The sequence below is a fragment of the Fistularia commersonii genome, chromosome 1, assembly GCF_037954325.1.
Source record: "Fistularia commersonii isolate RoL2024-O1a breed Wild chromosome 1, RoL_Fcom_v1.0, whole genome shotgun sequence".
NCBI lineage: Eukaryota > Metazoa > Chordata > Actinopteri > Syngnathiformes > Fistulariidae > Fistularia > Fistularia commersonii.
In genome coordinates this window covers 11,034,563-11,053,201 of record NC_141284.1, presented here as the reverse complement: position 1 = coordinate 11,053,201, position 18,639 = coordinate 11,034,563, and the positions used below count along the sequence as shown (strand labels likewise).

Here is an 18,639-nt window from a genome sequence, read left to right as displayed (position 1 = left end):
AATTACTTTTTTCGCACAGTGGCCGGACTCTCCCTGAGAGATAGGGTGAGGATGGTCAGGGTGGCCCCTGGATGCCTCCCAGGGGAGGTATTCCGACCATGTCCATCTGGGAGGAGACCACGGAGAAGACCCAGGACATACTGGAGAGACTATTTCTTTAGGCTGGTCTGGGGGTTCCCCCCAGTTGAGCTTGACCATGCGGCAGGGGAGAGGGAGCTCTGGGCCTCACTGCTCAAGCTGCTGCCCCCATGACCTGATTCTGGATAAACAGGGGAAGATGGATGGATGGATGGATGGATGGATGGATGGATGGATGGACAGAATCATGAACATCTATTTTATGCAAACAAGTTGTACTTGCACACTTTGTGCATTTGACATTTTTCAGCATTGTCACTTTTTTCCCCCTGAATACAAATTGTCCATGCTAATATAATACAGATTTTTTTATTTTGAATTTTTTTATTTTGATTCCTTTCGACATGATCCAGATTCATTATTGTAATTATTTAATGAGAATGACTAGGGTGTAACAGGTTGTGATTTATATGGAAGTAATTACTGCAAGACCACCATAGGATCTGACATCTTTCTGAGGTGGTCTTATATTGTTGGCGGTAGAAGCTGACAGGAGTAGAGAGCAGATGTATTCTAAACGGGCAAGGAGTGAGTTACCAAGTGAGACTCAATCCCAAGCGATTAAACTGACAAGGAGCAGACAAAGCAGGAGATCAGGTCGGGGAAAAGCTGGAAGTCTCACACCCCAGGGAACAAGGCACCGCAGGAGATGCCGCTAAACAAGACAATATGAGCGTACAACTGGTTATGACAAATTGGCAAATAGATAAGCCTGTGGCTTGTGTCTTCATACTGGTCCTGATTGCTCGTGATCAGACAGGTGAGTGCAATGAGTGAGTGAGACGGATAGAGCAGTGGAAAAGTAGAGTTCAGTTTATAGAGTCTGCGGACTACGACAGATATTGGAGCTAAGACAGCTTCCCTGAAAACTGTTAGGTAAGGCAAATCAAAAACCTCAACAGATTTATTTGGATAAAATGTGCCCACTAATGGAGTGAGTGTTTTAGATGTATTCTCTTGCTGATTTGCATTCATGCTTATTAACATAGTGGAACGTAAGGTGACCTCCTTAAATGGCATCTTCAAAACCAACTACTGTGGCAGAAAAAATGAAAACCTATTTATATAGTCCTATTTTAAAGCACTGAGACTTCTTTCTTGTTATTTGTAAATGGCCACAAGTGAAGGATGTCCCAGAAGGAGTTGGGAACATCAGAGAATGCAGGTGAATGCTACCTAGATGGTCATGAGAAAATCCTCCATACATTACTTCTCTGTACAGATGATTAGCAGAATGGTCCAAAGTAAATCTATCAAAAGTAGAGGATTTTTTTTCACATCACACATTCCTATTGGCAGAGGTATGCAGGGTCCGAGTATAACTCATGCCACTTCTAGTATTATCAAAGACTTCAGTTTTAAGTGCTGCTGTTGAACTCTACTCCTGCTACAATTATGGTTAAACTGACTAATCAAATATATACAATACAGTGTATATATATATATATATATATATATATATATATATATATATGTGTGTGTGTGTGTGTGTGTATATAATAAAATCATTCAAGAATGTTTTGTGCATTTTCCTGTTGGTTGGGTAGCAGTCATGTACGTGAAGGAATCTCTCGCCCTTTTTTCTGGCTCCTGCACACATGGCTGGATGGAGTAGAGAGGAGGAACAGCCTGCATCATTTTTGCACACAATTTCACGATGGTTTCAAAGAAAAAGGCCAGTCAAGCGTTTCAAGTGGTGGAGCAGCGAGAGGGCAGTATTGTGGAAGAGAGCATGTAGTGTGATGATCAGGCAGACAAGATGGCTTCAAGCGTCCTCAGGGATGGCCAGACGTGAAGGGCTGACATCCCTCCGAAGGGGAATAACCACTGAAACAAGACAAAAAAAAGCAACAAACAGGAGAGCTGTTAGCCTCAGACAGCTTAGTTATTACCATACTGCAGCAAAAAGCAAGATGGTCAGCAAAAAACATGCGGATGCAGAGACAAAGAGATTGAAGTGCTTTGGGAAACGTCAGAAATATGTCAGCTGGGGTTTTAATTGGACTTCATAGTTTTTCATATTAGTTCTGTGGCTTATATCAGTTCCATTAATTCACAACAGCTTAAAAAAAACAATTATTAAAATGTAGGGTAAACTTCAGACACAAATTCCCAAATTTACAGGAACAATGTCTTAATTAAAGTAAAATGGCAGGTATAAGGGGAAAACTCAAGTTATAAAAAAAAAACAATGTATTTTACAATATGGATACACACATTTTTAGAATATAACGTTTGAGTTAGCTTCCAGAGAAGAAGGATGAGTAGGATCTAAATACACTCTGATTTGTGTAAACTTGATTTTCAAACAGCTACATTTTTCTGTTAGCTAACACATGGGGTCACATGTCTCGGCTGAATCTGTGAGTCATGAAGCCCGTAACAGATCAGAGAAAAAGCCTGCTGTCAATACATTTACTGCTACAGAACTATAAAGACAGAATCCTTTAGCTATCAGGCTATGACCATAAATGCTACTAGGAAAATCGTAGAGAAAGTCAGTTCATTCATTCATGCTACGTGATGCCTTTACAATCCATATAATATAACGACCTTTATGTGACTGAGTGCACATTAGTTTTGTGTCTGTGTGTGTTCAAGATTGAAAGTGTTTGTCATATGTACAGTCTAAACACATGTTTCCTTATCCAATAAAATTCTTAGCTTCCTGTCCACAGGGAGCCCAGATAGGTAGCAAAAAAACACAAAATAAATAAGATGAAAAAGTGTATGTGTGTCTGTGTATGCCTGTGAGTGTAGTGACAAAAGATAACTTCACTGTTACGAAGGGCTGGTTCTGGTCAAAGGTAGAAAGTATATGAAGTGATCTCAGTTCAAAGCAGTATTCTGCAATCTGGAATATTTCTCACAGATTCGAAAGAATAAAATGCACTCTGGACACAGCTCTGATGATAAACTGCAATTCTAGGCCAACAGCTCAACAAAATTGTGCCTTTAATAACTCAGTTTAAATAATATACAAGTGTGTATGCAAAAACAATTTTGAACAAGGCACTGAATTAATTACAGCACACAAAAGAAATGAGCATAATATTCACGAGGAATATGCATAAATACAGGAAATATTTTGGTAAATGCTCCCTGAAAGCTGAAGCATAAGATCTTTCTGTAATTGAAAAAATAAAGGATATTAATGTTAATACATTTTTATTTCTTTTTTTTTTTGGTCTATTGAAAAAAAAAAAATCAGGTGTACACTGATTTATTTGTTACTTAAATCCCAGTTGCTAAAGTATAATAACAACAATTCAACCTGGTGCAACTTAAATACATGCAAAGAATATTTATAGCTGCAATGTAATTTTATCAAATAAAAATGCACGGCATAAAAACAACCCTCCATGATAGACTCATGTTGCTTTGCGGTTACCTTTTACTGTTGTTTCACAGATGGCCTCCAAAAAGGTTTTCAATAAATCTGCTTATGATACTCACAGAAAAAGACGGGTTTTTCTGAGTTGTGATGGAATTGCAAGTTAGTGTTGAACTTCTTAATGAAAAAAATGTTGTTGTTCAGGTTTACAGTGGCAGTGTCGTCTCAAGTAATGCCAATTAAGATATTTTGATTCAATACTGGCAGTTAGTTGTCACTGTATTGCATTTTGGAAGGGAACTTAATATTGAGAAAATCTACCATTCACAAACAATGCCATGATATTTAGTTTAGCTGCCCTATGGATTACCTGAATGTTTAGAAATGTCACAAATAGCAATATGTGTGTGTGTATGTGTGTGTGTGTGTGTGTATACATATATATATGTACATGTATATATATATACAGAGAGAGAGAGAGAGAGAGAGTTAGTGAGTTAGTTAGTTAGTTTTGCATCATATAATTTTCTACTATACTGAAGAATTGCATTTGGACTATTCAGACTATGAAGCGAAAAGTCATCCAAAAAAAAAATTTTTACTTAGACACTAGATTGTTAAATGTTATGATAATATGAGTAATATGATAATATGATTTAAGGCTGTACTCTATTTCCAGAAAGAAAAAAACAAGCTTTTATTCATAACTTTCTAAAGAACAGCTTTGACTTGATAATCTCAATTGGAGCATAAGATATGCGCTCATATGAGTACATTCTGAATTTAAAATAGTTTTGTGGTACGTTTATGTGGATTGATCTAAATAATAGTAGGCTATCAGGTGGCCTACTGAATAAAAGCACCCTAAAGTGGCTGCAATGCTACAAACAGAGGTATAAATATGCAGCTTCGATTCACGTTCACGCTGTTGAATTGTGTGACCATTTAAAAGTTTCCCTGTCTCCAGCTGCCACACTCAAAGTGCTTCGAAACTTTTAGAAGACGCGTCTCTTGACCACTTCAATGAAGACATGAACTGCAAAAACATTTTTTTTTTTTATAATTGGACATCAGGAATCACTTGACACACATTACTGCTATTTGCACATATTTCGGTTGTAAAACCAGGTATTTGATTATGATTTATTCCATCCACCGTGCAAAATAGTGTTTTACATTTTATCATGGGTGCATTGGTCCTAACTGCCTCTGCAACCATAATAATTCCACTGCAGAACAAAGGTGTTCCAGAGGTAAAAAATAGAGGACATATGCCATGCACAATAAAAAACATTAAGCCATATAACTAAAAGATTAGAAATTACAAATAAGGGTCAGGGTTTTGAAATTGCTTTTTCACAAATCCTTTATTTAATTAAGATAAACAAAAACTAACAGAAAAAACCCCACATAGCATGAAAAATTGTGTGAAAGAGAGTGAAAGAAAGGAAATAAATGATTCAGTTCAAATAAATAAATAAATAGATTAATAAATGTTTGCTACTATGATTTCTTAGCAGATGCGCATGTTTTGCAATCGCGAGGCCGAAGATTTAGTTTCCATGAAAAAGTCAACAAAAAGAAAATCATCAATAAAGCCACAACTTTAGTGGGCCGCTCTCCCAAGAACAGATTAAAAAGCTTTCGTCCTATTACAACAATCAGGTGCTACTGGACGACTAGAAATGCTGGCATGCATTTTGCCGTAGTGGTTGACAGCAAGCCTGAGTCGGGACCCTCTTCTTTAACAGCTTTGTTTATTCACCCTCTCTACTGCCACAGTCCATGCAGCAGAGAGATGAACACACCAGGTAAGCCTGGAACCGATCACCCTGTTTGAGTATCCGCTTTGTCCTGTCATGCGAATGGTACAAATGCTTATCAGCAACCTTCTTTTTTTTTTCTTTTTAAAGTGTTGCAACAAAGGAGAGCAGCTGCGCAAAAATACTGCCACTCAAAACAACACAGAGGACAGCAGAACTCACTGAGCTCTGACCTCCAATTTCCCCCAAACAAAATGTTTCACACTGATAACTTGAAGGAATCGTCTGAAAATGTTCAATTTCTCAAACCTTGATGCCGGTGAACCGACCATACATATGTGCTTATGTATTCGTTGGACATGATCATTATATGTGAAGCAAATATTGACTGAAACTCTTTTTTTTTTCTTAATTCATGTGGATAAGGTAATTTGAAAGAAAATGACACCGGCCAATGTGTTGAAAGAGAATCATTAGTTTATGATGACAAAGAGCTAAGCAAGGGTTTGCAGCTGCAATGTAAATAACTCCAGTTTTCTGAGACAAAAATGAAAACCAATATACAGCTTGGCACCGATGATACATTTGTAGCAAAGATCTCACCTTTTTTTAATCAAGGACATCAACATTCTCTCACTGAAGGGTAAATAATCTGGAGTGCACATCATCTATTAGTCAATTAGTGACCTCAGCTAAAGTTCACTCTTTCTGTTTGAATCGAACTACTTCAACACATTTTAAGTTGGTTAACTGCATTTAACTTGATTACCTAAGATATAACTGAACAATTTTTAAAGCAATTTTAGAGCTGAAGAATACAGTATATTTTAGTGTGTTTATCTTATATAATTTTCATTTTTCTCGTAATTGAATGGATTCTATAAGTATATATTTGCATTGCTTTTTTATTGTTTCAGCCATTTTAATCGAAAGAACATTGCCTTAGCAGGTAAAAAAGGTGAATTAAAGGTATGCCTTTACTTTATTTTGGTAAGTGAGCAAGCTTAGAAATTAATCTGTAAAACTGATGATTTACGGAGGGGAAAAGAATATTTTCTTTACATTCAACGTTCACAAGGCATCCCATGCTCACAGCTGTGCAGTCATCACCGTTTTATTATAACCTTAACACAAACTTAATCAGGTAAGTGAAGTGCAAGGACTCTAGAACAACTTCTATACTATAATCTTATTACAGCATTTAGATTTCCCCAGCTCTCAATTTATTATTTTATTTATCTTCCCCCAAACTGTCAGATTACGGTCAGCGTCTCCATAAAAGCCCAAGTTGGGTTTTTTGGCGCCCTATTAGCATCATTTCGTCCATCGAGCGACATTAATTGTGAATGAATGCAAACTCCTGCGAAAGAATACGCTTCTCAAGGGGCTCGTCATATACTTTCTCCACTTGGGAGGACCTTTAACCTACTTAGACGAAGAACCGCACCGTTTCAAGTAGCGCAGCTGAATGATGCGCACCTGCCCGCTTCTTCTTCTGCTTCTTCTTTTTTTTTAACTCTCACACTGCGCGGCGGTTTGAGAGGCGAGAGAAAGTATGTGATCTAAACTGTTCTGACTGCAGATGTGGAAGGAAAATCTCAGCCAATCGGCCGACGGGAATTACCAGATGTGATTTCGAAGGGTCAGATTAAGGAAAAATGAATTACAGAAAGAAAAGTTTGGAGTGAGGGTTCGAGCAATCTCATCCATCAGGATACTAAACAAACGAGTTTCGTTTTGTGCGTAAAAGCCGCCCCAACTAGTCTTTGAAATAGTTTGCGCAAATGGACGCGTCCGTCTATATACCTGATCTCGATCATAAATCGATCATGTCGAAAGTGCAAATATTTCTGAAAATATTAACATTTCTTTCGCGGGAAACGGAGAGCTTAACTTACATTTATGCGCCGTTCCAATGGAATAAAAACTGTAATTTTCCTGTCACTGTGTCGGTGTTTCTTTTCAAGTTCGCAGTTTTAATTTTTTGACTTCTTAAATCCGACGTCTGTGCGTAAAGTCTGCGCAGATTTTGCGGCTTTTAATAAGGTCGTCTGACGCAGGTTGGTGGTTTTAATCCGATCTATTCTCGCGATTTAACCCAAACACTGAGGATTTTGTTTTTTTAAGTGACAGGCTCGACGGGACGGCGTACTGAAATGTAATCCCCGCAAATAAAATAACAGGGGATTAAGGGAGGCCAAGAAAAGAGCGATGAATGGTGCACATCGTGGGTAAATTACGCATGACCTGCACAAAGTAGCCTGGTCGTGCTGACCTTTCACGCTGTATGTCTCATGGAGTTTATGATAAATCTAAAACGTTAAACAGTGTGCGCCCCTCTCCCTATCCCCATTTAGAGAATAAGCAAGACAGCAATTGCATGCTATCACCATGTTTCAATCCCCGGATTAAAATTAGGATTATACCGATCAAAAATAAACTAAAGTCAAAGTGGGTGTGATGTTTTGAAGATGAAATTCGGAGCGGTCTGCGGCTCATACGTCGGGTCAGGACCCTGGGCCCTCCGGCGTCTCTCCACGTCTCTCAGGGCATTGAACCAACAATAATGGAGAAAGGTACTTCAGGCGCTTTTGGTCTGAACTGGGAGAGGGGGGGACTTCAGAAAAGATTGTCTTCACAACAGAAAATATATCAAACAATTGTTCCTATTCTCTCATCACCAACTATGGAAATATACGACGGCTTGCGCCTAAAGAATAAAAGTCGTTGGACATTTCATTTTAACGCAGCCCACCGTTGTTTATTTCGAGGCGAAAACTACCTGCGTGTGTCATGATGAAGGCATTATTCGCAACGTTAGAATAAAATAAATGATCAAAGATTGATCGAAGTCGGCAAATATTAATGTTTGATCATAATATTGTTCTTTAAAATTTCGGTTACATTTTTTTAAATGTTGCCAACGGGTTTTCAGGTGTGAAAAACACAAACGCACCTATGTATAGAATAATAACAAAAAATCAATACAAACAACGCTCCGCGAAAATAAAGGAGGAAAATGCGTTTCTTCACAATGCTGGCACCAAAACACCACTTAAAATCCTATCTTGGCACAAAAAAAAGATGTACATACATGAATTTAAATCATATATTGGGTTACCTTTTTAACTTGTAAGCCTTGAATTAGAAGATCATACTTTTCCATTCTAAAAACAAAAATACTAACCAGATTATTAACAGGGCATTTTCTTAGAATACATATGCAGAATTGATCCACAAACCTCGACCGGCCGTCGTTCCGGCGTGTCCGTTCCTTCCAAATCGTCCGCCTTTGCCAAGTCAAGATGCAAACCGTGAACTTAAATTGACTGGTACGTTGACCGGGGAAACCGTTGAGCCGCGCGCCTCCGCCAGATCGCTTTTTTTTTTATGGGATCCTAATGTGGAGGGGGGTCTGCGGACCGGGGTCCTGCTCTCTGACTTGGTAATCCACGAGGTTGAGAGGTTTTCCTCATTTACATAGCGTTAGTGGCCCGAGATGAGGCCTACGCGCCCCCCCCCCCCCACCCACCCCCCACCCCCATTCGCGCCTCCTCTGGGTAAGGTGCTGGAGGTGCAAAAGCAAAACGTGATAAAAACAGGTGATAGGTTTATTGTTAATGCTCGGAGGGGGATTAGAATCTGGTTATAATCTCCTATGAGAACTCGGATTATTGAAAGGCCCAGCTGACTTTTGTTGGCGTTACTTTTGGCGTTTTTTTATTTCCACGACAGCAGCAACAACAGATACGGCCGCAGCAGCACGATCACCATAACCGCCAACAATAAGAACCACTTCACGTTATATCCGCTGCAGAGTGCAGGCATCTGGGGGTGGGGGTGCTGAGGGATGGTTGGGTGGGTGTGTGTGTGTGTGGGGGGGGGGAGTCGGCTGCATACGAACAATGGTTTATTACGATCAGGGCCATCATCCGAACCGGAGATTGGCGTCCTCGATATGTTGCTATAATTGATGACTGACCATGTCACATCTTCATTTGCTCAATTAGGCTAGGCAGCTACTTGCTGCTGACACGCCAAGCTAAATTACATTAGTGGCTCCGCGTACACGAGTGTTTTTTTTTTTTGTTGTTTTTTTTTTATGTCCCACCTTTCAAACGAAGGAAGACGTGACTCGTGTCTGGGCTGAGAAGAAAAAAAGAAAGAAGAAACGAAATAACCCTCTGGCAGAAAGCACACCTGCTCCTTTTTGTTGTTACTGTTGGACACAATTGGTTATGATATAGTAAAAAACACACGCGCGCACGCACACACGCACACACACACACACACACACACACACGCCTACATTAATCAATACCTGATCGAGATGATTAGTAGAAATCACATATATGTTATATATATTTATGTACCACACTATTGACACACAATTAAGCGAGTTAGTGTTCATAATATCCCTGCTTTTTTACTTGTTTTCTTTTTTTTGGTGTGTATGTGTCATCTCCTTCCTCAGATTCTTACCCCTCTACCCCCTTGGCGCCAGTCAGTTTGTTTAGAGATTACAATGTCAGGTCAAGACGGTGAAGTGTCATTAATGCACATTGGCCGACGTTGAGGGCCAAGGCTTACGTCTCCGAAATTGCAATAAAAACCCATTCGTTTGTTTATCCTACGGAAAGCTCAGTTTGGTCCTTATTTTTTGAAAATATATCAATATATATTGCAGACTACTGTGTGTGGATCATAGTTGCGTGTTGATGCGTTGATATACTCACACATACCATCCACTTTCAGCAATTTGTCATTTTCAGTTTATTTGGGGCTTCTCCCTCTCTGGTGGAGCAAAATGAGGCTTAAGAAGCAGAAATGAGCTGGTCATACAACTTCATTGTGCCTCTTTGATGATACTCGGTGGCCCTTGTATTTGTTAAAGTGCTCTCAAAGTTTTTAGAAAAAAGTGGAATTCCCTCCTGACGCAAAATAGTCATATGTGGCAGGATCAGCTGATGTGCAGAACATAGTGATGGGATGTTCTTAGCTGTATATGCTGTAGTTGTCAGAAAGGACAGAATAAAAGTGTAACTTTTATTCATATGTGCGAGTGAACATGAAGCAAAGTTTATTTTCGTGAATTATTTCCCTAAAATGTCAATGACTATTGTTTGCTGATTTAGGAGTTTCGCTCCGCCCCCCCGTGTTTGTCATAAACCTGGCTCCTGGCTCCAATAAACCCGGGCTAAGAGCGCCCAGGGCTCGCCTCCTTCTCCAAGGCGATCAATAGGATCTCAGGCGCAGTACAAGCACTCTCTTACGTAGACATCAACCAAGGAGAGAGCCGATACAACAACACGGTTGATCTGCTCCAAAAAAAAAAAAAAAAAAAAAAAAAAAAAAAAAAAAAAAAAAAAAAAATTCAACCTGATTTCTGAATCTGAATCATGTCGTTGAGCCCAAAGCACACAACGCCTTTTTCAGTGACAGATATTTTGAGTCCAATCGAGGAGACCTACAAGAAGTTTAGTGGCATGGACGGCGCGGGGAACCTAACCTCTCCGCTGGGGACCTACCGACAGCCGCAGGTGTCTCAGACCGGCATGCAACAGCACTCCATTGGCCACAACGGAAGCGTGGCCACCACCTACCACATGCCGCACACCGTCCCCCAGTTCTCTCACGGCGCGATGGGGGGATACTGCAACGGGAGCATTGGGAACATGGGAGATCTGCCGTCGTATCAGGAAAGCATGCGGAATAGCGCGGCGGCGACCGGATGGTACAGCGCCAACCCCGATCCGAGATACTCCACCAGTAAGTTCGTTGCGCCATACACACTCTGTATGCCACCCTTTCTTCGAAATTATTTTGTTTTAAAAATTAATATATATCGAATTTGCAAACAATATGTACCGGGTTCAATCTATCCAGAACAAAAGTAATTCATATAAATTGTGATGTCATTGCAAAAAGTTAATAATAATAACAATCAATGCGTTATTATTTAGAAAGTTTGAAAATATTTTAAAACTCGATCTAAAAAAAAGAGAGGCTGCTTATAGAGATTGAAAATGAAAAGGAGATCATTATTTCTGGCTGTGGAGTAATCTCATTAATGGGAATCTCGTTCTAATCATGCTATTTTTTTCATCATCATTGTCATTCTTATTCTTATTCTTATTCTTATTCTTATTCTTATTCTTATTCTTATTCTTATTCTTATTCTTATTCTTATGCTTATTCTAAATTGTATAGAAGTTATATATATATAAAAAGATGCAGGGCTCAAATCTTAAAATCCGTTTGTCATCTTCAATTATTATTCTGTTCGAATTTCAGGCGAAACAGTGTTCTCCTCTTCTGTCTATTGAAAGCACGTGTATGTATGCATATTTTTAAGTTTCTAGATTCATGGGACCTTCCACAGGTATGAACATGACCGGCATGGGGAGCCTCACTGGGATGGCGGACGCCGCCAAATCCATGCCACCTCTCCACGCGGCGCCCAGGAGGAAACGGCGCGTACTGTTCTCGCAGGCTCAGGTCTACGAATTGGAGAGGAGGTTTAAGCAGCAGAAATACCTGTCGGCGCCGGAAAGGGAGCACCTGGCAAGCATGATCCACCTAACGCCGACGCAGGTGAAAATCTGGTTCCAGAACCACCGATACAAGATGAAGCGCCAGGCGAAGGACAAGGCGGCGCAACAGCTGCAGCAGCAGCAACAGCAGCAGCAGCAGGACGGTAACCTATGCCAGCAACAGGCGCAGTCCCCGAGGCGCGTCGCCGTGCCAGTTCTGGTGAAGGACGGCAAACCGTGCCAGAACAGCTCCAACACGCCGACGCCGAACCAGCAACAGGTACAACAGAACCAGCAACAGAGCCAGCAACAGAACGGCGGCGGTGTCGTGCTCGCACCTTCCGCCGGCGGCCTCGGGCAGCATCAGAGCCAGCAGCAGGTGAACGCGCTGGAGCTCGAAGACATGTCGCCCAGCCCCCCCTCCCTGCACAGCCAGCTCAACATGGCCCAGATAGACACGGCCGCTGTAGATTATACCAGTAACATGGTCAACTCAAACCTCCTCTACGGCAGAACGTGGTAGGACCCAACACAGTACTGTCACTTTTTTTCTATGTGAACCTGCGGATGAGCCCTTGCAGAACTCAAAACACACACACGCACACACACACATACACACACACGAACGCACACACACACACACACACACACACATGGACGCACGCACGCACGCACATGGACACACACACACTTCATATATATATATATGTATGTATACATATATATATATACACTCACTTGCATATATGTGCATATAGATACGTGTGTTATGTGTATACATATATGCACAAAAATGCATATATGTGTGCATCTGTATGTGCACACATGCATTTGTAGGGGGAGGGAAAAAGCGCACAGATTTACCAGCTGATTAGGGCACATTTTTTTGACATCTCTGAGAGGGGAAAGTCTATTTTTGACCGTTGCAGACACACACGCACACACACGGGCCGCAGCTGCCCGCCAAGCAATTACATTGTTTCCCCCGGACCATTAGTTTCTCCATGTTTTTTCGGACCTTTTCCTCGCGATATTTAGTACTCTTCGTTATTGACACAGAAAGGAATGCTACTTCACTTCGGACGAGGGGGATGGGGGGTTGGGTAGGTGGAGGGTGGAGGTGGGTCGATCAAGTTTTGAAGTCACTACCGCTCGTCTTTTGTGGAATTTTGACATATTAATATTGTAAATTTATGTATTCCTTTAGACAAATGGAATGACGTAGGGAATTGTATATTCGGTTAACCCAGCAGAATGACTTTAACTGTACAATAATCATTATTGCGTCCACTTTTATGTTTTTCCCTATTCTTTTGTAAGTTAAAAAAGGAACACATGCGTGATGGCTGCTGTATATGTTTCCGAACTAAGTGAACGTTAACAATAAATAACTTGAAGTGTGAGAGCGGTTGCTGAAGAAGTATTTTTTTTAAGGAATCTGTTTCGAAGTGAATTTCATTATGTTTTGACCTGAACCAAATTGAGCTAGAAAGCAAGGTCGATGAGTGTGTCGGCATTGTTCAAGTGACATTTTGGAGGGTTGCCTTTCATGGATGTCTGAAATAGTAAGACCAGGACAGCCCTCCCCCTTTTTTAACAAAAACTTAACACTTTCTGTCAGGTAGAAAATCGAAAATATTCTACTAACCAACGTCATTTTCTATTTTTTTACGTTAAATGAACCAGACCTTCGTTTTCTCCACGTCGTAAACGTAAACAGCTTTATTCCAAATGCAACCTTTGATTGAGATGCTTTTTTAACTGTTTTTTGTCAGTAATGAATTGTATGGCGGCAATAAGTGTAAAGACACTGTACACGTTGGCTGTAATAATAACAATAACATTATTACTATAATTATTATTGTAATATTAACAATTATTATTATCATTATCATTATTATTATTATTATTATTATTATTATTATTATTATTATTATCATCATCATCATGAAGCGAGAGGGCTCAAATATCATATGTTACATGCTTTAACCTCCCAAGTTTTTAAAATTAAGGCTGTATAATACTGTTTTGGTACCCGTCAATTGGTTTGTCATTATTGCTGTCTGTGTGTAGATTTTATCGTGGAAGAGCTTGATTTGATTTCATGCTAAAATTATTAGATTAGTGGAAGGCTCATTGGCGGTCTTCCATTGAAATTATTGTGGAGGTTTAGTAAGATAATGTGTTCTCATTAAAATGAGAAAGTGTTTCCCTTTTTGAAATGCTCTGGACATGAGAATATCGAGAATTTTGCCAGATGTCAAAAGCAAATTAAATATTTTGTATTTGATGATTCTTTCAATTTAATCCAAATTCTTTACTTGACTGTATCATGATGCATCTGTACGCACGCACATCTGTATTCATTTGCTCTAAATTTGGGCAGATTTTGAAGGAGTTCTAATTCTTACCTTTACCACTGACATTTTTTTGGCTTAAAAATCTCCAAGTAGCTCCTCATCACCGTTTCTTTTTTATTTACACATACTCACACACAAACTCTCACCTGCAGACAGACAGAACCATGACAACACACACACACACACACACATACACACACACACACACACACACACACTCACAGAAACACATGCCCTCCCTCCTCTGTATACACACACAAAACATTTTGATCAATCTCCTTAAAAGATAACAGATTTGTGCAAACAAACTCCAAAGTATTTAAGCAGGTCACTTAACACTGGTGTGCCTTCCTCTTTGCTCCTTTCCTTCAAAATTGTTATTACAATAGCAGTGGCTCATAATAGGATCTAACATTTCATTTCCTGTGGTCATTTAAACATGTTTGAAAATTACTTCTCGGCCCCCTTGGTGATGACACCCAGTGATGATGATGATGGCTATCAGAGTGTCTCAATGGAGACCTTGGAGAGCCTCCATTTCCAACCCCTTCACATACCTGGCAGCTGTATGTATATGTGCTTTCATCCCGACACTCGAAGGAAGCATCGGAGCCAATATGCACCTGACATGTGGAAGTGAGCGCTTCAACTTCGTTAGAAAGAAGATTGATCAGAGTATCAAATATAGAAATACATTTTGAAATATACACTTTGATGTTGTAAGATGCTCCTGGACGGATTCTGCCTCCAAATTGAGGACATGAATGAGCTGTCAACAAAGCTTTTGATGGTGGACCACATGAAATGAAAGTGGAGGTGAAGCCATTCTTTTCTCTTTTCAATAGCTATAGTTATGGTGCACTAATAGGCTATGCTTGGTAATCACTAGCTATTGTGCCTGTTGCTTCTTTCAGTTTATTGGGGGGGGGGCACCTCTCTTTGTGAGGATATATGAGACTAGCTGGGCACTGTAATTGGTGCTGGAATCATCATTTCTGTCTGGAAAGTTTTGGGGTTGCAGCTGCAACAGTGTTAGCTGTGCGCGTGGACGCACACACTCGCATGTTACATACGTACTTACGCATACAGATGCACATGTACACACTCACACAGCACAGCGTGGACTCACACATTTCATGCGCTTTCACACACAGTGATTAAAAAGTTAGACATAATATAAAATAGCTTCTAGTAAAGCAGTTATTTCCATCAAGGCTGGAAGGATTCTATCACCACCTGAATGCACTGCACAGTTAGTATAGAGCTTAAAGTGGAGGATAGTCTTTTCATACTTGCAAGGAATTTTTGAGACTATTCTTCTCAGGTAATTGCAGGTTGTGCTGCATAATTTGAATGTAAAAGGGAGCCTTGCTTCAGTTTCTGCCCCTCCTCGCAACTCTCTTCTTCCCATTATTCTTACTTAATATGTTAGAAGGTCTGATCGCAGGGAAACCTTTTCAAGTCCCATTGATGTGTTCCTCAATTGACCAAGGTGACCTAGCAACCTAGACACTGCTAATTGGCTAGGACTTAACATTATTGCCTGCGAAGTTTACTCTGTGTGGGCCTAACATGTTACAGATTATACAAAACGGGGATTTTTTTTAATCGTTTTTTTTACAATAGCTGGAGAAAACTGTTATTGTCACTGATCATCAATCAAAAATATAAAATAGAACCACCCTTGCATATAGTCACAAGAGCATAAGAACAACAAATAAAATGCAACGCCCTTCTTTCTTAGAATTTGTGTGGCAACATTAATTCATACAGGAATGATGAAGGGTAATCATAGATATAAATTTGGTGTTTAAAAAAATTAATACAGGGTGAATACACACACACACACACACACAAACGCGTGTGTGCCTGCATACATACAATCAAAAGAACACTAAAAGGAGCGTGCAGGGGCATTACTGGTAGGGGACAGGGATAGGACACGTCAAAGAGCTCTACACTGCCAGGGCCCCTCAAAACATATTATAATACAACATTATTAATATTAAATACTTAATGAGGTACAATATTATGTGTTTTCATGGGGTCCAAATTTCTAGCTGTATTCTTTGCATCAGTCTATCTTTCATTCCTTCATTCCCGGAGAGGCCCCCAAGTTTTGACCAACATGAAATGATTAAAAGAGACGAGTGCTGCTTTTCAAGTGAATGTATTGGATTGGCAAGTTCTCCAAGGCACTGAGAGAGATTTTTAATTAATGTAATGTCCTCGTATCCTGGCAAGAAGAGACAATCACCCTCTCTTCTATGGCAAACCTATGTCTAATAGATTTGTTTAGTAGAATGAGTCATGATAAGTCTGTAAGTCTGCCCCGGGAAGCAAAACGTTCCAGTCATTTTGAAATAGGAAAAAATAGCCCGCAAATAATCATCTTCCTAGAGTGCGGACAGCATTTCAAGAAGGTCATAGGACTCTGAAAGCAATTCTCACTCTAATAGATTTCTATGAAATTAAAAACATGAAACCACATTTTTACTGCCTTTGGCTTGACAATGACATGAACAGAGATGCACAAATATGCGCACACCTCATACACACGCTTCAACTTGCATCAATATGCTATTCCAAGCCTTGCGCTGCGTAATTCCGTTCCTTACTATGAATACCATTTTGCAATATGAGGCATTTCAGGGACGAACAACCTTTTGAAGACTATTCACTTCTCTCTGTTCTAGATGGGGGCAGAGGATGAAAGATAGGAGGACCAGGTTAGGAGTGTGTGTGTGTGTGTGTGTGTGTGTGTGTGTGTATGTGTGTACGCATGTGTACGCTATGTGTGTCTACGTTGTGTGTGTGTGTGTGTGTGTGTGTGTGTGTGTGTACGTTGTGTGTGTGTGTGTGTGTGTGTGTGTATGTTGTGTGTGTGTGTGTGCTTGCATGCGTGCATGTGTGCGCGCATGTATGTGTGTGTGTGTGTGTGTGTGTGTGTGTGTAGGGGGGGCAGCATCCCTAATTAGAAAACCATGTCACACACTCCTCAGTGCTGGCTGGACTTGCTGTGTTGTCAGTAATCCCACCCTCCAAGTCCCCCTATGCATTTTATTCAGTTTCCTCATAAGTAGTTAAAGAAACTGTTTTCAGTTGCCACTAATAACTACTGACCTCCAGTGACACAGGCCAACAATAGGTTTGTCAGGCCTGAAATACACAACCAAAGCAGCTGATTAGGAACTCAAGAGGTTTGAAGCAAGAATCAATGGCCGCTCTGTCTTGCCATGGTGCTTCCAGCATGGCACTGGTGATTGTAGGACTTCCATTACTTATGCCTCATTAAATCCGACAGACTCCTTTAAGAAAATTAATTTAGCTGATTTTAAACACCATTAGCAGCAGCAGGCCCCAGTATGGTGCTGCTGTGTTTAGATTTGTGAGTAGAATAAGCAAAGGGGAAATAAAATTCAGTGCTTTTTTACTGTGTGATAACTTTTGTGATTATGTGCCTGTCATGTCATAACATTAAAAATATTACATGTATCTCTTTTTCCGAATTCTTTGCTCAACTCCTTTACTTTGCATTTTCTCAGCTTCTGACAAAAAGTCATTTAGGACATATTGGCAGGTTCAGAGATGCCCCTTGGTCATGGTGGATGTTGTTTAATTTTTAATTTTTAAATCCAGGCAAAGTATATTCTTTCCAAAGGATCAATGGCTGTGAACTTACATCAATAACATTATCTTTAAATGCCGTGAGACTGAAAGGAACAGAAAATGAAAAAAATGTGTCCAATAATATAGCGTAGAGCACATTATTTTCCTGGCTTTTAAAGCGATGTCTTCAATAAGTCCACTATTAAATAAGGAGTTGGACAAAGGATATTTAATAGATTTCATGACATGAAGGACAAGTCAGTGTAAGTGAGAGTGCCATTCAGAAAAACTGCATTCCTCAGTCAGATTTATTGGCAGGCTAACACATGATATAATTATACTCTATCCTTGGAATAGTCACTCTGCTTGAAACAACAAAGAAGGAAATCAAAACGAGCAGATCAGGTTTTTCCCCTTAGAAAAATTAAAAAAAAATTTACTGAAGAGAAATTAAGGTTTTCATTCTGAAAATTTGAGTAAAAAAGAAAGACGGGTTTATGGAACAAAATAATTCATCTCTGTCCTTCAAAGAACTTTACTTTTGAACCAGCAAGCAGTTTTTTTCAAGCTCACTGTTGCCACGGTAATGGCCAGCTGCCACTCTGAAGATTGCTGGTTAATAGAACCCATGTTGGAAAGCAGTTCAATGAAGGTAGGCAATTGTCGGGAATTTTGGTTGTTCATCTGTTAAATGTGTGTGTTGTAAATTATTTTGTGATTATTAAACATATTCGTCAATCATTTAGATCAATGACAAATATTTTTAAATAAAATGTACTTTGTGACGGCCTTCATAATGAAATTTTGTGTCCTTCATCATCAACCTTAAAATAAAAAATGTGGGAAAATAGCTTTTCACTCACAACAAAAGTTACCATGTAATTTACCAGATTTATGTTTAG

The 18,639-nt window shown here is 39.8% G+C and overlaps 1 protein-coding gene across 3 annotated transcripts; it reads left to right on the top strand.

Moving 5' to 3' along the window:
- The first annotated feature begins 10,429 nt into the window (after window positions 1-10,429).
- On the top strand, window positions 10,430-16,949 carry nkx2.4a (NK2 homeobox 4a). Of its 3 annotated transcripts, XM_086147471.1 has the most exons (3): window positions 10,632-11,004; window positions 11,591-12,287; window positions 16,825-16,949. In XM_086147471.1, coding segments are annotated over exons 1-3 (1,068 nt in total). In that variant the 5' UTR covers window positions 10,632-10,634; the 3' UTR covers window positions 16,826-16,949. The 3 variants fall into 3 exon arrangements, with proteins under 3 accessions (XP_086003670.1, XP_086003597.1, XP_086003531.1); XM_086147544.1 differs by lacking the exon at window positions 16,825-16,949 and having other exon boundaries at window positions 10,430-11,004; window positions 11,618-13,171; XM_086147405.1 differs by lacking the exon at window positions 16,825-16,949 and having other exon boundaries at window positions 11,591-12,845.
- Window positions 16,950-18,639: the final 1,690 nt, after the last annotated feature.